Here is a 22,075-nt window from a genome sequence, read left to right on the forward strand (position 1 = left end):
TAGAACAAAACTGAACTGTAAGCTGAAGCCTCTTGGGTTCAAAAGTGAAGCCAATGCTGAGAGTTCTTAGACATGCTTTATTTTTAAAGGCCAGCAGGGGGCAACTTCACTGCAAAAAATGTTGGGCCGTAAAATTGTGCCAATAAAGAGTAAAAATTAACTTTTTTTAGGGTTTGCTTTAGGGTTGTGGCCACCTGTGATTGACAAGCCGCTATCAACCTGGATATGATGAACTATGCATATTGAAAGACAAAGTACTTATTGACTCCAAACAACAAGAACATAAACACCAGACTACAGGCTTCAACACAGAAGTCCACAGGAATGGTTGATGTCACAGTGTCTTCATTTCTTACAGACAGTCTGTGGCTAAAGTACGTTTTTCAAAGTGAATCCAATGACAACATCAAGGGAAGCAGATCTCCTTATTTTTTTATATAATTGGCTCATCTTCTCTCCTCAGGGGCAGGAACTGATGCCAACGTATGGATCATTGTTTTTGGAGAGAACGGAGACACAGGGACGCTGGCGTTGAAAGAGTGCAACAAGTCCAACAAGTTTGAGCGCAAGCAGGTCGACACATTTCGCTTCGCCGATATCCTCAGCCTGGGAGAGCTCTCTAAAGTGCGAGTCTGGCACGACAACTCAGGTCAGCCATTGCTACACACTGGGTGAATTAAACTTGAACTCTGTAACCGTGTCTGTAAAGTGTCACTAAGGAGATACTGGGCTACAGAACAAGGAACATTAGGACATGCAATTTCAGTGGAGTTAAATCAGAGTGGTTGGTCAGCCTGAAGTTTGTGCTCCCAGCTTGGAGTGCCAGGGTCTGATATCACATTCCTCTTGTAGTGTTTCATCTCAGAAGATGCAAAAAGAAACAAACCTCTTAGGGTATACAGCTGTTGTCTTTTTACTTTCTGTTATTTTTTCTGATTCCATTACACACAGGTCCTTCTCCAGGGTGGCACCTGGATTATATAGATGTAAAGGATGAGATCTTGGACAAAACATTTCGTTTCCCCTGTGATCGCTGGCTTGCCAAGAATGACGATGATGGGCAGATAATGAGAGAACTGGCCTGTGCTAACAACGACTACTTGGACCTCAACGAAAAGACGAGTAAGGCAGATCATGAAACGTCATTTAATGGTGTCATCTTTGTGATTTCTATCTATAGTATGTTGATTTGGGAACACTGCTGGTGTGGTTTACTACTACTGGTCTCTGCAGCAAATACCTGTTGACAATAAACGGAAGAAGAACGGGTGTGTCCCTTAGCAGTGCAGCACAGGCACAATTAAATCGATTCAATAAATAAGTCAGACAATGATCTGCCTTTTCCCATCGTACAAGGAGCAACAATGATCAGCTTAGCCAAATTTCTAAAAAAACTTCTACAAAGAAGGTTTTGCTGAATTGACATTCATTGAATTGCTATTGCAGAGAAAATGTACACCAATTATTTAATAAAAAATGGGTTTCAATTTTGAATTGTATAACATTCTTGTGCTTAAACGTGTGCTGTGTAATTTGTGTGGAAGTAAAGAGGTCTAGGACTTGTCTTTAAGAAGACACCTGAGATTGACTGTAACTGCCTGTGTTCTCTCTCTTAAAGAGTATGAAATTTGTACAAAAACTGGAGACGCTGCTGAAGCTGAAACCAAAGAAAACGCATGGATTGTACTGGAGGGGAAGAAGGGCCGATCAAAGGAATTTGTAATGGAGAACTCCTCAAAGAAGAAGAGGTTCTTGCGGTGGGTACTTGTGCGTGAGATTAACTCAATGAGCTGCAACTTGTATGCATGAAGAAGCTTAAAGAAATGTGCTTTCTCTCCCTCTTACTCTACCTTTACACTTATGATAATCCTGCCAGTGGCAAGCACTTGAGCTCAGAGCAGTGGTGCAATCCACTATTATGACATTACGTCATCCAGTAGAAAATTCATTCTGCCACTAAACAAATTGGCAGTGACATGAATTTTAAAGCATGTGGCCTGATTTAAGAGAAAAGCTACTCGCTCTAACGTGCTTATTTTTCGCTCTTTTTCTCCAGGGGAAACGTCGACAGGTTCGACTTTTCATCCAAGAACTTGGGTGACATTGTTGGTATCTGCCTGGGCCACACACCCAAGGATGGAAAGAAAGTTAAGGGGGAGGTTTTCTGGTATGTGGAGGAGGTCGTTGTGACTGAAAGGGAACTGGGAAACAAGTAAGACATCTGTTACAGCTCAGTGATCCATATCTATACAAATGTACCGTATTTACACTGTGGCTTTTTTTCTCTAACGTCATGCTGAGGGTGGAAAACAAAATGTTTTTTCGTCGTTGTACTTGCTGCTGTGTTCCAGGTTTCAATCATATAAACAGAGGAAATCCTAAATTGCTATTATTTCTTTGCTTCTTGATATATCAGCAACTGAAAAGACAACATTTAAAATCCAAAGGGACATCTAAACAATATTTGACCCTCCATTCGTTCAAATTTGTGTCAGCTCGAAGCAGACGTGCACTTATAGAGAACTCAATGACCCTTGTTTTAGAGTCTTGTTTTTTCACTCATCTGACGCACACAGTGCTGCAGGAGCTGCATTTGTCAACAGAGCTGTCAGTCATGGTGTCACATCCCCTTTTGTATGGCCTCAAATAACTAAGTACATTTTTGATTTTGGCTCGATTTTTTGGCTTCACTTTTTAGGAGCTGTCATGTCACCCGTCCTTAACTTTATTATTGTTTGGCAATGTAAAAATGAATGATAGGAAATCCTTGAATGACTAGCTTTCAGTCATGTTAGTCAAGTAATTGGTTGAACGCTAACATTAGCTGTTGAGACTTAACTTACAGTAGCTGTTTTTTACTTAATAAGTTATCAAATGTTGCAAAAACAAAAGATTTGTTTCATTTTCTGATAACTAGGAAGTGGTGAGATTATGACCGTTATACAGATGTGTTACTTTTATATGATTTGAAACACAATAGGGATGACATTTTTACAGAATTTGACCTTTGCACCCTGAGTTTGATATTATGGGAAATGGCCAGAGTGTATGTATGATGAAGGCAGAGATCATTTTTTATTTCTGATCATTATTTGTTAGTATCAAGATGTAACGTTTCAATTCTGTATTATCACCTCACCAGGTACATCTTCGGTTGCAATGCCGCCATCCCCCTCTCACCGAAGAGGGACGATTTCCTGACCTTTGAGTGCACGAAGGCCATCGAGAGCTTTGCCAGTAAAGCTCGAAGCCTTGTGCCCGTCAAGTATGAGATAATCATCATCACAGGCGATGAGAAGGGAGCAGGTACGGATGCCAATGTTTTCATCACTATCTACGGCTCCAATGGAGACTCAGGCTGTCGGCCGCTGCGGCAGAAGTTTCGCAACCTTTTCGAACGCGAGCAGACGGACCGTTTCATTCTGGAAATGTTGGATATGGGAGAGCTGCAGAAAGTCCGTGTGGAGCATGACAACTCTGGCCTGAGCCCCGGCTGGCTCCTGGATCGCGTGGAAGTCACAAATACAGCCAATGGTGTCACCACCATCTTTCTCTGTGGGAAATGGCTGGACACTAACAGGGCAGACGGGCAGATCGTCCGGGTCTTTTACCCGAAATATTAGGGGAAGTATTATTCATAAAAACGACCACTGCAGAGAGATCTCAGCTCATGCTTTATAGTAGTAACCAAAGAGATTCTGCTCTGGTAAGTTTTATATCTCAGGAGCTGAGACATATTTTTACACTCGTAGGAATTTTTATGATATTATAGTTTAATATTTAAATACACCTGCAAAGAAATACTGTGACAATATCGTCTTCAAACAGGGAGCTGAATGTGCCATTCTTTTTAAGTTTCATATGTCAGGGATGGTTTGCTCAGTTGCTTTGTTATAATGGCGATTTTATAAAAGATTAAACTCTTTTGTGATACTCAGACTACTATATTGAAACATGTCATACTTTTTGATTCGTCTATCCAAACAACATTCATATTAGCAGATCTTTATTTTAAAGATGCCGGATCAGATATATTGATGTTAAGATCTGTTTAAATGGGTCATAAACTTAAACTTAAACACAACTTTCTATGCTGCCCTCAAGTGGCCAAAAAGCAGTTACGGCCCCTTTAAATTTGAAGACTTTAAAAAACAAGTCAAGGCGAGTTTTTAAAAATATTCAGAGTCCTGAAAGGCTCAGGTAAGAAAAAATATCAAGACATTTGTAAATCCATTCCTACTGTTTAAAAAAACGTGTGCACAGTTTAAAATCCTTGCCCAGAGATTTGCAAACTGCTTTCAGTGTTTTCTTGCCTGAGCATTTTGGGGTACGTTGATGCATAACATCTAAAGACTGTTTTCACCTGATGTTGAAGTGAATAATAGAGATGGCTGCAGGTTGAGTATTTTTCAATTTGACCTCCTAACCAAGGCTTGATCATCAGAGGTCAGGTTGGAACCCCATTAAGTTTTTGGAGAGAGCTTGCACCATAACATAATAGAATAAAAAGGCACTACATGTACTAATCCATTTTATCCAATTTATTACAAAAAGAGCACATACAAAAGGATAATATACAAGCCATGAAATAAAGTTAAAATAAAATAAGAACAGTTTGGGTTCAGCAATGCAACTCTTGAAATCATTATCATTATTATTAGTAATAATAAATAAAGTACAAAATTCCACCACATGTGAATCTAACATTTACGCATAATATGCTCATCCATTTCTTGATCAACACACTCATCACATTAATGCGCTATTGCTTTAATATTAATGATAAATAGTTCTATTTTCAGATAAAATATCCTATATTGAAAAACATTGCGCAGTCACAGCTAAAACAGCAGATTTTCATACAAGGATGGCGGCAGCCCTTTCACTGGCACTTTTTGGGATATTTTCTCTTCAGCTTTGTTTTTCAGTTTCAAACAGCAACAAAATTCTTTTTTTTTCTGTTATATTCTTTGTATATATTTTCACCGTATACTATGAAACCATTGAGACTATATTGAAACCTGAGAAAACATGCATTTTTAGAAAAAGGTTGTGCTTTTAAATCCTTGCCTTCCTTTTAGACTGTGAAAGGAAACAGGACCGATTCTGAGAGGACAGATGGACGGTAGAATAAAAAAGAGTAGCAAGAAAAAGAAAGATAAACAGAACAGAGAATTAAATTAAGTAGAATTTATGTAGTATTTGTAAAGCCCACAAACATGCCTCTTTAAAGAACTTTTTTTTTTCTCTTGATGTAATGTTTTAGCACAACAAACCAGCAGCTATTTTGCTTGAATTTCGTGTATAATGGCTTTTGTACACTCCTGTCAAATGTTGCCTTAGCTCCTTCTTCATAATTAATAACGCAACCAATAAGGCATGGTGGCTTCATGGACTGATTGTTTTGAATGGTTGCAGAAATATGGAAAAATATCTACTAACACTTAAAGCGAGGCACTTGTTATGTTTAAGTCGAACAGAAGAAGAAGAGAAACACAAGGGAGACAAAAATCAAAGACAGACAGAATTCAAATGAAGGAACATGCTTCACTGATGATCGTAAAGACCCATAGTGCATTGTGAGAAGCAGAGCATACACAAAAAACAGTGTTTAGTGATAATATTAAAATTATCTAAACTAACTTTTTGCCAGTGAGAGGGTTCCCATTGTTAAACAAGTGAGTGCAAAAAAAAAAAGAAAAAGACACAAACTAAAAAAAAAAAAAAAAATCACTTCATTGCAGTTTGTCCACTACATCACAGCATGGGGGATCTGAGAAATTGCATTGAATGGAATGTAACCAAGATTCACAGCACCACATGGGAGAGATAGAGAGACAGACAGACAGACAGAGAGAGAGATAGAGAGAGAGAGAGAGAGAGAGAGAAAGAAATAGAGTGAGTGAGAGAGAGAGAGAAATAGAGCGGGCTCAGTTGCTCAGACTTTGACAGTAGACATCGCACAGCCAGCTTGTCGAGATCTAACAGCAGGGCGTCTTTAACTTTAGTGTTCCAAAAAGTACAACTGCATGCAAAGCATTCCCATTTAAAACAATGCAAAAATGAGGTAATAGTTTTTTTTCATACCATTTTTTTTGTTATTTCTAAATAAATAAATTATGATTCAGTTGCCCATCCCGCAAAGAAAACTATATAAAATTAAATACATACCCACAATATCTACAGTTAGTAATAAATTATGATTGTTAAATACTTAAGGCATTTCAACTGACAACACCCTGTGTAAACTATGAAAACTTCATCAAAGATGACTCCACTACAGGAGGAGGCAGAATCAACACTGGCAGTGCACAAGACAGGGAGAACTAATCCTTGCCAAATGGTCCTCGAGGGCTCAATCCTTTACTTTCGTTGATAAGAACAGTAGAGTGTCTTCAAACAGGAGGAAAACTGGTCAGGCTTTTGCCACATTTCCACCAATAAGTAGGAACCTAAGGAGGTACATATTGTTTCCTCAACTGGGACAAGGGTCAAAATAATGTCCCAGGGGCTAAAATATACAGGACCTTTGGGGTTCCAAGAACTTTATTCTTCTCTCCAAAATGTGTCTCTAGGGGGTTATGTTTTCTGAAAGTACTGGTACTTTGAGGAGGGAGTTGTAGCGCTGAACAGTTGTGAGTTATAGTTATAATCAGAAGTACTCGCAGGAAGCATAACTGTTGCTCACCTCATCCGATTAATTTGATAAATCTTCAAGGGTCTTCAGAAACTGGAGGAAAGGCAGACAACTTTGTAATTGCCTGAATAACAATCCCTGGTCCAAATAATAATGTATTTCCACTGCAGGAACTTTTTTTCAATCACTACAGACTACAGAAGATATGCATTGTATTAAAAAAGGCAGGGACCATGGTCAAAGGTAGGGGGTGAGATTTTCTGAAAGAACCAGTACCTTAAGTTGGGACTTGAAGCGCTGAACATTTCAAGTTTCTGAAGAACTTGCAGCATTTTGAAGTCTCTTTCTCACCTCAGAAGACTAATTTGCCTAATCTTTATTGTCTTTAAGTCTCTGTAGAAACAAAGACAACAATGGTCTCTGGGAATGTATATATATTTTTTGTCCAAAGTAGCTTAAACCAGTAGCTTGGTTTAAAAGGCATTATTTTTCAGAAGAGACACTAGCCAGTCTAGCAATTCCTTTCAAGGGTTGATACTTTAAAAATATGTGCTCCAGGCACAGTGACCAGGGTCTTAAGAAAGTAGAAGGACTTAGTGGTTTTTTTGAACATTATTTGACGTAGTATTTTTTACTTCGCTGTGGGCCTGAACAGTACTTTTATTGGGGACACAGCTTAAGTAGTGAGAAAGAGGGTCCACTTATCTTAACAGCCTATCTTCCCTCCTGATGCGCCGTCTCATGTCTGTGTGCACTGCGAGAGGGAGGCTGCCTCTGTCTCACCACGTTCTAAATGTTCTAGCAATACAGCATAGCAACCAGCATAGCAACCACGAGGGGAGGTCTGTCACACGAATACACAAGATCAATACGTAAGCTCCTGTCTCTGCTGAAAACACTGCATGAATCTAGACCTAAATATAAACCGAATGCAATACCAAAAAAACGTTTGTTCCTATATAACTATTGTCACATGTGCTTGTTCTTTAGGCATTAAGGTAAACATCAAAAAGAGGATTCCAGGGCTGCCACCAAAGGGGACTGGATGAACACACGCTACAAGTCAGTGGAGCAGCCGCTGACACCGTGCTCATTTTTTTTTTGTTTGTGTTAAGAAGATAGTCACAGCTCAGATTAACTAAGTCATGCAAAGCCATCTGTGTACTGTTTCGCAGAAACTCTACCAAAGCAGCCACCCAAGTCAACAGTGAAACATGCATTTTTTTCGGCGCACACAGTTCTGCCGCTGGCCAGATGCCAGATGAAGATGCAGGTAAAAGGGCAGCTAAATGTTCCTCCCACTTTCCTCTGCAGCGCACATCGGTTTCCTTTTTTTAATCCTTTTTTTTTGGCTTTGTGTTGTATAAGCACTCCAGTGGCCTTGCTGTTAACCTACCACAAGTTTTAGGTGTAGCACGCACACTCACATTTGCACTTTCTGAACATACACACATTTGTTCAACACATTCCTGAAGTCACATACACACACACACACACACACACAGCAGGGCAGAGCACACACACACACACATACACACAACCTGCTTGAGGCTCAAGCTACACTGTGACAAAATGCATTTTGGTAAAAACACTTCTACCTATTTTGAAGTTTTAAAAACACACATATGACAACTCGATCACTTGGCTTGGCTTCCACAGCAGTGAAAGAGACCTACTCACACAACACCAACCCAAGGTAAATATATTGCAAAAGGTCAAAGCTGCATGATAGAATTAAAACACTTAGCTAGCTAGTGCAGCAACAGCGCACCAGGTTATCACTTGTTGGTTACTGCTACTCTACTACGACCACAAATGATCTTTAGGTAAACATGGCATCAGAGCATTTCGTTTTTCTTGTGTGGCAGAATATTCACTTTGATTGAAGTGTTTTAAAAGAGAAATATATATTTGTATATATATTTATATATTGAGAAAGAGAGAAAGTAGCCAGCTCAGTGTGGGGTTATGCGTTTTCCACTCTCAGGACATAAAGTCATGGCTTTGAGGACATGCTACACAGCCCGTGGCTACCTACAGTACGACACCACAACAGCAACAACACCCCACTTACAACCAGCAAGCTACAAGTAAACCCTGTGTACATGAGTATATGTGTGTGTTTGTGTGTGTCTTTTGCCTCCAGAGGGGATGTGCTTCATTATAAAGAGAGTCCTTTGCGGCCTCTCTTGCAGTTGGCTGTCCTGGCTTGGCTCAGTTAAAGCGTGAGTCAGAAGACGTGGGGTGGTGATGTCACATGATGTCTGGAGACATTTGGCAAAAGCACCCGACAAGGGGGGGGGGGGGGGGGGGGTGGTGGTGGTGGGGGAGGTGCGGGAGGAAGGAGGTGGAAGAAAGCAGGAACCACATGAGTGTGACTGACAGGGAGGAGGTAGGGTGGAGGGGGATGGGGTTGAATCTCATCAGCTGTCGGGGTTCAGCTGTGTTTCGATGTCAACTCGACAGATTGGACACTTCCTGCTTGTGGCCAGCCATTGGTCGACGCAGCCCTGATGGAAGAGGTGCATGCAGGGTAGTCTCCTGGAGGACAGAGAAACACAGAGGCACAGGGTCAGTGTTGATTCACGTAGGCCTGCATGAATCTCCCCGAGAGGATACAGTTATGTGCTTGCAGGGAACATCTGAAAGCAGCAGGGAGTTAATTTTGTTCATTCAGGCATGTAGAGAAGACTTCTGTTGAGTCATCAATCCTCCAAGCCGCCCAGACAGCTGAGACTCCATCTGCTGTAAACTGAGACTCTCTCCCTGTCTCTGGGCATGGCTCTTATCACCCAAATCTCACCCCCAACCTGGTTTTGAATGCATGTGTAGTAGCACATTCTCCAGTGGGTTTTCTGACGGAGAGTCAGAAAGCAGAAAATAGATCCCAACCTCCAGTTTGTCTTTTAAAATATAAGTTATACCCAGCTGCTGGTTAGCTTAGCTTAGCATAAAGACTGGAAACAGGGGGAAAACAGCTAGACTCGCTCTGTCAGACAGTATGAAATTCCTCCTCCCAATTGACTTATGTATTGCTGTCTCAGCTGTTTCACACTGAATCATTAAGATTAAAGCGGCACTAGTTAAGAAATGTAGTGACAGTTTATGTCTAATGTGAGGAACAGGGAGGATTTGGCTGTTAGCTAAATGATTTTGGCATTTGCTGACACTGAAATTAGCAGCAGGAGGTTCACAGTGTCGAAAGCAAATTTACAAATTATCGGTTCTATGACATCCCTTAAATACACATGCATAAAGATAGATAGATAGATAGATAGATAGATAGATAGATAGATAGATAGATAGATAGATAGATAGATAGAACATTTCACAAACTGTCAACTACTTCTAAAGTTGTGCATCTTTCTAACCTGACGTCCTCTCCGTCCTCCAGCATGGACAAACAGATGGTACACTTCTCATCCACATCTGTCTCCTCCTCCTCTCCAATCTTCAGATGCAGGGGCTTTCTCTGTTAGCAGGTCGGATTACACGGAGACAAAGAGACGGGGGTCAAAAAATGAAGCTCAGTGGGAGTAAACCAGCAGTTTATGTCTCTGTGTTTCATTGTTCCCTACCTTCTTGTATTTGTGTGGAAAGGTGAACCGCTCTATGGTCGTCTGAACAGCTCCTCTACTGACACTGCCAAGCCGGTCCTCCAACTGCAACAACTCCTGGAGGAAAACTCATTGTGTTATACAATCAATATAACGATGATCACGGAACAGCTACTAAAAGGGCCTCGTATAAAGATTACATTTCAAACCTTAAACAAACAAATACAGGATGTCTCATACAGGATGTCTTAAAAGTGCTTGAAAAACTGGAAAGTTGTGCCTCCAGAACAAGGCAGTACAGAGGGAGGTTCAAGTTCTCTGACACCGGGTGGGTGGAAAGTGTATGAAGTGTATTTAAAGATAGATTTACCTCATAACTTTCTCGCACAGCGGTGGCGTGCCTTGAAGGATTCAGACTTTGCAGTGCCAACAGGTGCAGCTGGGGGTATGGGTAGTTTCTGATTTCATGCACAACCTAGCAATAAAGAAGGCGTCTTTTATTACAGCCATAATAACCCTGAAGTCAAGCATGTTTTTTTTTTGTTTTAGTGCATTGTTAGAGACAAATTCTTTTAGAATACTGAAAGTGACACAAATAGCTGCAAAACAGCAAAGGCACAAAGAACATTTAAAAAAAAAAAATGGTTGATGGAGTTTGCAAGAAGTGAGGTAACCAGACCTCTGTAGCCCACTCCTCTTCTCTGCCTGAGAGGTTAACAGCTGCTGTTAGCATAATGCACCCATATCTCAAACCATACTGCGGGGCACTAGATGGTACAAACATTTGTAAAGCCATTAGCCAACTGGACCTATAATTGTTAGACCTACTTGTTACCCCTACCAAATAGTTTCTGTGCCTTACCATAGCCAAGTATTAATGGTGCCAAAATGAAACCAAACAATGTGAAACAGTCTCATATTGGTGAGGTTCAGGCACAAAAACATTGTTGGTTGGGTTCAGGGAAATATCATGGTTGGGGTTGAAATAACAGATTTCACACAGTATTCAAACAGTAGTCTCTCTCCAAATATGGTTCACAATAACAAACACATCCACTGAAGAAACATTGTTTACAAATCACACAAGAGTTGTCCAGAATCAAATTAAGGTTTCCATACAGCTGTTGCCATGCCATTAATGGCTAGGATGTTCTGTGGGTATGGATCAAATTATAAGGAAGAGGAATTAAACCAAAATCTGCTGTACTGCTGCCACAATTCTGAAGCTTTCATAACTATCAACTGTTAATGTTGTAGGTCTGCAAAGTTAAATCAGTGAAATGCTATTTAAAGTAAAGGCAGAAGTGTATCACATCAAAGCTTAGGTCAAGATAGCAATGGTAAACAAGCAAAAGTAATAAAATAATATGAATAGCAGGGTGTCAAACATACCACTTGTGCAGACGATGTGTTCCTGGGGAAGTGATGCATCCGAGGAGAGGCCAGGTAATGCTGATAGTGCTGCGGGAGCTGCTGGAGCTGGTACTGATGGTGAGGAAGGCCAGCATCGACACTGAGATCCCTGCGGGCAGACAGACAGGCAACTAAATCATCACTGTCACCCATGCAAGGCAAGGGGACGGACAGACAGATGGGCGCAGTGATGAAAGGATGGGATCATTTCTGGACTCCACGGGACTCCGGTTAATCTCCGACAGGGACTCACCAGTCTGTGCCTTCGGCCAGGTACCGCTGCTGCTGTGTCATTGGCTGAGGAACATGAAGGGGCGGGGAGTAGTCGTAGCCTGAACGCAGTCTGTGAGGGTTCAGAGGGATGCGCTCCTGGGTCCTTCTAGAAACGAAAAGAAAGAGTAATGTTTACTTTTTTTTTATCAAACCTTAACTCAACCAGGAATGTCACATGGAGATCATAGTTCTCTATTACATGAGACCTGGCTAAGACTAGCAGCACATACTTGCGTTTATCTGTATATGCGTGTAGGTCGTGGTTCTACCTGGAGTGAGGGAGGATCCTGCGATGCTGCGCTTCGATAAGCTGCTGCTGGATGAGGTATTGCTGGTGTAAGGCCTGAGGTAGGAATGGAGGCCCTGGCACATCCTGGAACTGAGGAGCTGCGGGCAGGGCAGTGAGGGGAGGCGGCGGGTGGTGCGCCGGAGGCAGGTGGGTGGCCAGGCCGGTCTGAGGCGGCTGGCCGGCATTTCCCAAGGGGAACTCTGCTGAGATGGGTGCCTGGGGAGCGCCCAGGTGAAAGTGTCGGCAGGAGGTAGCATGGCTGTGCTGATGCCTGGTGAAGTGTGCTCCTACGGGGAATAAATGGAGAGAAACATTGAGCCAGAGAAAGCTTGTAATCGGTTTCATTCAATCAGACACCACATGGAAACCCAGACAAACCAGTGATGAGGACATTTTCACACACATCATGGCAAAAACCAGCACCTTCTGGCTTTCTCACGCACACACACACACACAAACACACACAAATAAATTCAACAATCATTCACACAGAGAGAACATGACAATAGGAGAGACCCGACACAGGAAGAGACAAGACAAGACAGACAAAACAGCAGATGGAGGACGCAGACATCAAGACCCCTGTGGAGCTCTGTCAAAACCCACACACAGATTGCACCCATTTCCACTACAGAAAGGATTGATCATCACTAACATTTTGGTGCTTTTCCAAGACGATCGAGAACACAGAGTGTTGTCTGAGGTCCACAGTTTGTCAAATTTGCTCTATATAATGTTTTTTTTTTTTCAAGAAATGCATATTCAATTGTAGTTTTCTCATTAAAACCACCAAAAGGAACTAAGGTGGGCTCAAAGGACTGTAAGCCCCCGCCATTCTCCCTTTCGTAACAGAGGTGGAGGAGACATGAGACTGTGTGCTAGCCCCACTGAATCACCTCAGTATCGAATTGCACCAAACAATCAATAGAAATTACTCCGAGCTGAGAGAAAGGGAAGGCTGAGGGGAGGGTGAGGTAAGGACGAACAGTTCCCATTCCAGCTTCTCATTCCAGCTTTCTAGCTTTCTTTAACAGGACACAGAGAGAATAATAAAATACCTGAGTATTGTGCCTTTGAATGGCCTTCATACTGTTAGTTCCATTTAATGTGCAGCAGTGCCAAATTGCAATATGGCAACAGGCATGCCACTGAGGGATCCCTGTGCAACTGCCAGTAGTTCAGTGAAATGCCAGTCGTCCAGCACTATGTGCACGCGTGGCTTAGTGGCATACATACCATTAGTTCAGTGCCATGTGCCTTTGCCGATGGCATGCCAATAGGGGCCAGGTAACACCCACCACCATGATGTATATAATGTTAATTAATACCAGTGGTCTTGCTCTATTATGTACACTTGCTTTCATAAATGTTGACACTTTTTGTCTTTATAGACAACACTAGTACAATATAGTAACGTATGATGTAAATCTAAGTTTCTTATTTCTGTTTTTCATACAGTATGTATTGTATAGGCCTATAGTTTTTTTTTTACATCTGTTATGAATTACTCAGACTGGCTATGGTGGCTAGGCTAGCCTTGTTAGCTGAGATAAGCTTTGAGCTACGACCTAGGGCGATGACATGTTATTGAAATGACTGTCATCATGGAGATAACAAACAACTTTCAATAAACATGAATAATCGACGAAAGACACGTAAATATACCTTTGTTGCAAATACATTAAGTACATCATGTGCCAGTAATTGTATATGTCATAGAGCATGACGTTATTATTTATATATACAGTACATCATGGTGGTGGAAGGTGGTACTGATGTGACAGTTGAATGTGACTGGACAGGATGTCACTGGCCCCCTTGTGGCATGCCATCAGCCACAGCACATGGCACATATGACACTAAACTAAGCGTAAATGGTGCTGGACTACTGGCATGTCACTGAACTACCAGCATGTGCCACATCTCCCCAAGTGGCACACCAGATGCCACATTGCCATCTTACTGTCACTCTAAATGTGCTTATGGTGGAAGACATAATTGTCTCATCTACTGTTGTGTAAGCGGTTTCAGGCTGACTCAGGCAGGTTTTAGACACAGGAAGGAGCATTATTCAAAAGTACATGAGTCACAATTTCAGTGTATTTATTTTGAGGAATAATTCTACATTTTAGGAATATGTTTGTGTATAGAAGAAGATTGGTACACCTTGTTTTTTTTTTTTTTCTTGAAGCAGCTGGTTAGCTTAGCTTAACACAGATAGGCCTACTGCTAACAGGGGCTAGCTTGGTTATGTATGACAGCAGCACACAGCAACAACCACCTCTAAGGTGAACTTAATAACATGTTTTTTTTGTTTTTTGTTTTTTGAAATCAGTTTAAATGTCGAACTAATCATTTCTTGTTTGAGACTGACTTAGCAGTGGAGACTCCAAAAGTGCTGTACTAGCAGTCTAGGTAGTTTCCCCCCCCCCCCCCCCCAAGAACTAAAAACTAAAAGATTAGTCTGACACAAGATTGACATGTTTGTTCCAGAAGGGTCATTTGTTATGTTTCTTCAGAGCTACGCTAGTCGTTTTCCTTCCCTCGATACATAACGTATTTCTGATTCTGATTAGTCTTTGTGCTAATCTTAACTTAGCTAAGCGGCTGCTGGATGTGGCCTTATAAGAGATGACTGCTTTGTCAATCTTTTCATGGGACTTTCCCCCCACAAAGCAAAAATATAAGATAATCGAAAGATACATTTTTTTATTTAATTTCTGCAAAAATGATTCATATCTGGTTGTTATTTTCTATGTCACATTTCGCCTTGGGACATGGGAAGCCAGTGAACCTTTGAGAGCCACGAGCCATCTGAGACAACATGTGTCCGAGGAATTAGAGCAGAAATGGCAGACTGGTTGGTTTGGATTGGTAAAGGCTGTGCATCAGTTTGTGTAAACCCTGTGACCTGGTAAGACTGGACTCGGTGTGAAGCTTTGACTAAATATCAAATTATTTGTCTCTGGGCTCTATCACAGCTCCAACCGCTGACATTAATATTTGACATACTGCAGTGCTGCTGGCAGTAACAGCCCTGATTGTGTTATTGTTTCATCTCTGCTTCGGCTTTGACTCACAGATATAAAATGCCTGATTGGTGCAGAACAGACCCCCACCCATTCATCCATGCACATACACACACACACACAGACACAGACACACACAGACATGCACTCGCTTCATCCACCTCTCTTCACCCCTGAGCTGCTGCACAGGCAGCCCCTCCCCCACGGTGTGGCTGCGGCATGGCGTCCCTGTGTGAGTGACAGCCTGTAAGCCCTGCCCAGCCGCGACTGCAGCAGTCTGACATCGAACCTGTCTCTCTCTCTTCCCCTCCTCCCCCCTGCCATCGCTGCAGCTTTACAATTGCATCTCCTCTCTAACATAATCCTGTCTTCCGCCTAGTGTGATGGTCTTCCATCATGTGTGTGACAGTGTGGGCTTTGTTTATGCAATATATCCATTTCTTTTTTTTTTTTTTTTTTTTTAAAACACCTCACCAGCTGATTTCACATATTAGCACACTCACTCTCACAGTGAGGGACCAATGAGTGAAACCAGCCCTGGAATCAAAATCTGCATCAAATGCTTGCACACGCACTAATCTTAATATTAAACATTGGTTAAATTAGGACAAAGTAGGGTGTTAAATGGAAGACAAAACACCTGAAATAATGTGGTACAAGCCAGTGCAGCTACTGTAAAATATCGTAAGCATTATGGCTGCGGAGTTATTTAAAAGTCTGTTGCTGCTGCTGCTGCTGGTGGTGGAGAAATATGCAAACACACATGTCTATGTCTTCGACACACCTTATGTCTGCACATAAATAACTCATGTCTATTTCAGACATTGTGAACAGATGTTAGGCTCAAGTGGCTGGAACTTGAACAAGAAGTCACAGACTATAACTCTCTTTTATTTCCTGATTTTTAAGTTTGTGCAGCTTAAAACTCAAAAAATATTGTTTAACAGAACCTATAGACATGATTTGACAAGTAGCCCTTTTTTTTTTTTTACTTTCAACAGAAGCAACCACATTTTTTGTGGGGGGTTAGTAGACATTTGGAACTTTTATTGGAAAAGACTCATACCTGATAAACTAACGTTCAGTATATCTATATTCATATAATCATTGTCAATCCTTTATTTAGAGAAAACTTCCAGCAACATGCAACAACTAGTTTGCGGCGGTAATGTGACAAGAGCTGAACAGGATTTACTTCAGCTTTTGTCTGAAACTACAAAAGGCACAAATAGTCGACTAAAGGAATTCTTTTCAAGTTAAAGCTGCGAGCCGCTTCTTTCTGTGATTCAATGGTTTATTTGTATAAATGAGTCAAGGTCTGTTCAGTTCATTACTGGGGAAATGACTAGATGAAAGAGGCTAATAGTTACCAACATTACGCAGATACACAGTTGAAACACTCACACTGATGTGATAACTGCCTTTTGCAGATTGAACGGAATTGATTTCTTATTATGCTACATATTAAGAGACTCTGAGAGGAAAGTGTGACGTTCTGGCAGAGAGTTAGATTAGAAGATCAATACAACCCATATATTCATCAGCCTTAAGCCAGCAGCTGGTTAAGTGTAGCAACAAACACTAGAACGAGGGGAAGAAGCTCCTGATTTGAAGGTACCAAAATTGACACGCAGCACTTCTAAAGCTCAGTAATGAACACATTGTCTACCATTTGTTTAGTCTACAAAGACGTGTGGAATGGCTACTGTTTGTTTTACGAAAGACTATTTCTCTGGAGTTGATCTTAATGGAATAGGCCAGCAAATAACAAGTATCTTCAAAATGACATTTCCATACACTGCTGTGTTCAAATTAAACAAATAAGAGCAATAAGTGAACATTAGATGTGATATAGGTTTCGTTATAGACAGAGCCAGGCCAGCAGTTTCTCCATGTTTCCAGACTTCATGCTACACTGGGATAATAGCTAATGGAAAAGGCTTCACGTTAGTGGTAGAGACATGAGAGTGGTATTGATCTTCTCATCAAACTCTCAGCAAAAAGATAAACAGGATTTCCCACAAATATTAAATTTCTTTATAAGTACTGGTTACTTTATATGTAGTAAGGACAGACTGTTTCGGTCTTTTTAATGATTATGTACGGAGCACTCAATACCTCTTAGGAGAATATGGACATTTTTTTGACAAACCATTAGCCAACAATTTGCCATGCCATTTATAGTCATTGACTGCACTAAACCCTTTAAAATTGTCCTGCAAAGAAGGTTGTTAAACATATTATTGGACTTTTGTTTGCATGACTTGGTGAAGTAACGTGATATTACTTAATTTGTTCAATCATTTAGTGGTTGGTTTATATGTAAACAGTTTTTAACAGAAAAATGCACCATGTTTCCATTTATATTGATATCAAGAGAAAATAAAGGTTACCATGACAGATGACGCCATCGATTGGACCCGATGTTGTTTGATTTGATCTAACACCGATGAACATCATCGAGTGATTGTGAGTGAGGCTGTGTTTTTGTTCTATAAACCAAAGTGATTGGATTAGGAGGGAGTTCAGTTTCAATGCCGGCGTGTTATAGAATAATCATGCTTTTTTTTTGTCCCCTTTTTATTATGTATAGAAATTGTGTTTGCCCCTAGTCATAAGCCGAGCAGCAAGTTCAGTAGACTCTGTCAAAAGGCCGCTGAGAAATGAGAGCACATAAAAAGAGTGAGGGGACCGTCTCAGTGACAGCACAGTGTGGAGGAAGGAGGAGGAGGAGGAGGAGGAACACATGGAAATCAGCAAAAAGCACACTGAAGGTTAGAAAGAAAACTACAGTCTTTATTGGAAAATATTAGTATGTGTGGCACTGTGTGATAATAGTAATAATAAGAGTAATATCACCTATATAACCATAATAATAAGAATAATATCATGCAAATAAAGACCAAAGGCAAGGCCCGACCATGCTCTCTGTAGGGTTAACAGAACAGAAGCAGCATCCAATGAGTAGATGTGTATGCTTACAGCACAGTTCAGTATAGCAGGGACAACTCTACACAAAGTTTACATTGGAATCTGCTGTTCAATGTGGAAAAACAAAAGTATAAAATGACCATGCATTAGGATCTAATACAAGAACATAAGGTAGAAAAACCACAACCAAAGAATAAAAAAGACATTTTCATTCTAAAAGGAATTCTACAGCAGTGCAGGATATACACATCCCTGTAAAATGGATAGCATTCTGGAGGTGTCTGAGGAAAGACTTGAGGGGGGGGCTGTTCATGGTCGTGGATTGAGAAAGGGGGATTTTAGACTTTTTTTTAAATGGCAAGATGAGACAGACCAGAGTCTTGCCCATGTGCAGTATCAATTAAGCTAGCGGGAACAAATGCTTTCACATATGGATAGGATTATGAGCAGCTGTTTGGACTCCACTTTAACAGGTGCAGTGGACCATCAAAAGGAAAACATAGCATCACACAGGTTACTGTGAGTTTAGCTCTGCGAGTGTTAGCCAATTGTTTAATTATTGATTAAGATTGTTTAGAGAAGGTGATCATACAAAGTGCTCATGCTGGTACAATGCACCTTTGCAAATAGGGGATGGAGGCAAATATTAGAGGAGTTCGATTAAGCCTGGCTGTAATCGAATCAAAGAGAGGGGGGGGAGATCAAAATGTATCCACTTTACAGAAATTTACAGCAGAATGTAGTCTATCCACACTGAATGGGAGAATCACAATGACAGTCTGTAGTAAAGTCTAACGCTACAATGGGTTATTCACTGAAGAGCAACATGACAGTTTAAATAAAGACAGAGTGTTTTTGCTACAGAAGGTGTTATTCTTTAGTCTGTTACACAGAAGGATACGGTATGAGTGGGAACTCGGTTTTAATGCCAATGTCGTCTTCAGATGGAAAGAGGAAATGAGGAAGAAGGGGTTCACAATACAGCTAGATGCAGAGAACAGGCAGAGGCTACGGCAGACAGCAGCAGATGATCGTTAGCTACACAATGGAGGGGGACAAAGGTCTGAGAAATGCGGAATGTAGAGCCAGCCTCGATACTATGGAACAGGAAAAAAGAACACAAATAAAAGCACAATGAAATCATTGGTGCTACTGCATGTAGTTTTTAACAGTGCAAATTATTACCACTACTATTATTATTATTACATAATCAACACAGATAAGCCTGCTGCAATGGAGGAGGATGTTATTCTTCTGCCAAATTCAGCAAGTGGGATTTTTTTTTTCCAGCTTTAAAACGCTCAGCTAAAAAAGGTGGTGCAATTTTTTGAGGTTTGATGACGTTTATTTTAAGGCAGAATACCACCATTTTAAAGCCCGTTTGTAATTGCTAGTGGTACTGCACCTCTTAAAGCGAGGTGTATTTATTTTTATTTTATTTTTTTGAGGGAGAAGCACTGATTGACACTTACGAATATCAATGTAAAAAAAAAAAAAAAAAATAAATAAATAAAATGAGCGCAGCATTACAACAAAAAACGATGCAAGTTGCACACAAAGGGAACCAAACAGCCCCTTGTTATGTTTGGCAGCTTTTATTCAGATACAGCTGCCCCGGTTGCTTGTTCAAATTTTTAATGGGAGGAAGAAAAAACAAAAAAACAAAGCAGATAATTGTATTATTCTTTTTTTTTTTTTTTCAAGATGAGCCCGTAAACGTCGCTATTTCAGATCGTTACCTAGGTTACTGCACAAAATAGCAGTTAACGCACGTAAACACCGCGCGACAGATTAAGCAAGACCCCCACGAGCCGCTTAAGCCCAGCTGAGTATAAAAGAAAAAGAGGGAGCTGCCATTTGACAGCTGGATTCGTTTGGTGCTGTTAAAGAGGGCCCCTAACGTAAATCTGTACGGCGGTTTGTAAAAACATTAAAATGTAGCCGTAACAGCGTTGCAACGGGGTTTTTTTTATTTTTTTTGGTTAAGGCTAAATTGGCGCGACGCTACAAAGCTAGTAAGACTGATTATGTTATCTACGGTGGACTGTCGCGATTAGGCTGCCTTGTGTTTTTTGCTAGCAGGTCAGGTGTCAGCTCTGTTTACATAATTTGAGGACATTTAAAAGAAGCGACGCCGACAATTTTGTTAAGAGTTAGAACAAAGAAATAAATGCAGCTAGCCATACCTCTATTTCTAACTGAGCCGAAGACTGGGAGAACCAGATATCCAACGTGTACCAACACCATCCTGGGTCCTTCTTTGTTGTGTGGGTAGCCAGCGAGACAGATGGTCCATGGAAATGATCCCCTCCAGTCCCCAGCACATTCAAACGGACGGTGCTGCGCAGCCTTCACACTCAGAGCCCAGCAGCCAATCACTGCATCCCATGAGCAGGACCCTCCGGCTTTGGCACCCTGCTCCACCAATGGGAGGAGGTCTGTGTTTTGGACAGCCCGCCCCCCTCCATGACTGGATCCACTAGCCAAGAGTAGGTGGGCTACTTCAATCCCATTTAAGCTAATTTGGTCAAACAACTCTCTACCTTGAGGAAAAAGCGAATGTAGGGTCAACTTTAATATCCTCACAAGTTTTATTTCCCATCCACATAACATGACAGATGACACGTCACACGATATACTCAGCCTATTTGTTTAGCACTTGACCAAAGCCCTAATTGGTTAAATAATTATTATGGATAAGGTGACACATTACATTAATACCTACAGTACCAACAATTAATTGGATTCTTCTTCACTTAGGGACTCAGTTTTCCAATCACTCTTCAGTAAAAAAAAAATGAACGAACAAACAACAGCAATAAGTGAATTATGTCCAAATACAGATCATTGAAATATATTTTAACCTATTTGGGGCATAACTCTTTAGAAACATTTTCTCTGTATTTTTAAAAAGTTTTCCTGAGCAGGAAATATACCAAATACAGTCTGTGTCCTCAAAACCTCTTTGCCTTTAGTGTTAAGCCTGAAGGGTGAAGGAACAGATGGACATGGGGGAGCTGAGGGGGTCACAAAACTCTTAGTCCCATATGTCCTAGTCGTCCAATTCCCACCATGTAATGCTTTAAGCCTGCGGTGTCACACAAAGAGCCTTTCACACTGCTTTACTGTCAGTAGAGGTCAAATCAGTTCACTTATCTTTAACTCCATACGACGAACAGTGTATATTAAATCATTTGAAAACATTAGCTACAGCAGAACATTACTTTTATATAGATGTACACAAGCACCCCAAAGCAACACTTGTAAATGTCCTGTTTTGTTTGGCAAAAATCTGAAACCTTTACCTGTTAAGTAAAACAGTAAACCCTCTCATTTTAAAAGCTTAAACCAGAGAATATTCTGTTTTTTTTTTTCATTACTTTTGCTGTTTAAAAAAAAGTCCCTTTCAGTCAATGCCGGCAGCAGCCATTAATAAGTGAGCTGTCACTAGTTGTACTAAACCTTGGAGCAGTGCGTGTACAAAAACAGAATCCAAAGCTGCATCATTCAGACTAAAAAGACATCTGCAAGAGGAAGGATACTTATTTCCAGCTTTTGAGAGTGAGCCAGCACACTTGCTGCTCTGTGAGGCCTCCACTGCCCTGTAAAAAAAATTAGCATACAGCTGATGTTCTGCCCCAAGGGTGAAAAGAGCTAGCTGAAGGGCTTTGGTTTTTAAGAGAAGGGCCCCGCAGACTGAATTGCTCCACACCCTCATTGTCCTCTTCATGTGAACTCCATATGTCCCCCTAGCGGCAGGTGACGCAGGGTGACCTTTAACCCCTCATGTCACTTTAGAAGGTGAGAGTGAAATTGTATTGTTCGCAGCCAGGCAGTTGTCTAGACTGTTTGACTACAAGATAAAAAGAAAACAATACGACATCTCATTATGTTTTGTGTGTATGATGTGGATTATTCTCACCCTTACACAGAAGAGTAGTTTTTA

The 22,075-nt window shown here is 41.0% G+C and overlaps 2 protein-coding genes across 4 annotated transcripts in view; one reads left to right on the plus strand and one right to left on the minus strand.

Moving 5' to 3' along the window:
* Positions 1–3,937, plus strand: part of loxhd1a (lipoxygenase homology PLAT domains 1a) — a 33,580-nt gene extending 29,643 nt beyond the window's left edge. Inside the window, exons 39-43 of the mRNA XM_065965834.1 lie at positions 464–649; positions 952–1,122; positions 1,619–1,757; positions 2,057–2,212; positions 3,143–3,937. Of these exons, the coding sequence (XP_065821906.1) occupies positions 464–649; positions 952–1,122; positions 1,619–1,757; positions 2,057–2,212; positions 3,143–3,623 (1,133 nt within the window). The 3' untranslated portion in view covers positions 3,624–3,937. The remainder of the gene's footprint in view (positions 1–463; positions 650–951; positions 1,123–1,618; positions 1,758–2,056; positions 2,213–3,142) is intronic.
* Positions 3,938–4,526: 589 nt separating this feature from the next.
* Positions 4,527–20,512, minus strand: ark2ca (arkadia (RNF111) C-terminal like ring finger ubiquitin ligase 2Ca). 3 transcript variants are annotated; one of them, XM_020653352.3, is made up of 9 exons: positions 20,316–20,451; positions 17,592–19,226; positions 12,150–12,456; positions 11,861–11,986; positions 11,587–11,716; positions 10,565–10,669; positions 10,216–10,311; positions 10,009–10,109; positions 4,527–9,178 (listed from the first exon to the last, which is right to left on the minus strand). In XM_020653352.3, the coding sequence occupies exons 2-9, from the start codon at positions 17,656–17,658 to the stop codon at positions 9,061–9,063; spliced, it is 1,050 nt and encodes a 349-aa protein (XP_020509008.1). In that variant the 5' UTR covers positions 17,659–19,226; positions 20,316–20,451; the 3' UTR covers positions 4,527–9,060. The 3 variants fall into 3 exon arrangements, with proteins under 3 accessions (XP_020509008.1, XP_065821871.1, XP_020509010.1); XM_065965799.1 differs by lacking the exon at positions 17,592–19,226 and having other exon boundaries at positions 10,216–10,308; positions 20,316–20,512; XM_020653354.3 differs by lacking the exon at positions 17,592–19,226 and having other exon boundaries at positions 20,316–20,508.
* Between the last annotated feature and the right edge of the window lie 1,563 nt (positions 20,513–22,075).

The sequence above is a fragment of the Labrus bergylta genome, chromosome 17 (assembly GCF_963930695.1).
Source record: "Labrus bergylta chromosome 17, fLabBer1.1, whole genome shotgun sequence".
Taxonomy (NCBI): Eukaryota; Metazoa; Chordata; class Actinopteri; order Labriformes; family Labridae; genus Labrus; species Labrus bergylta.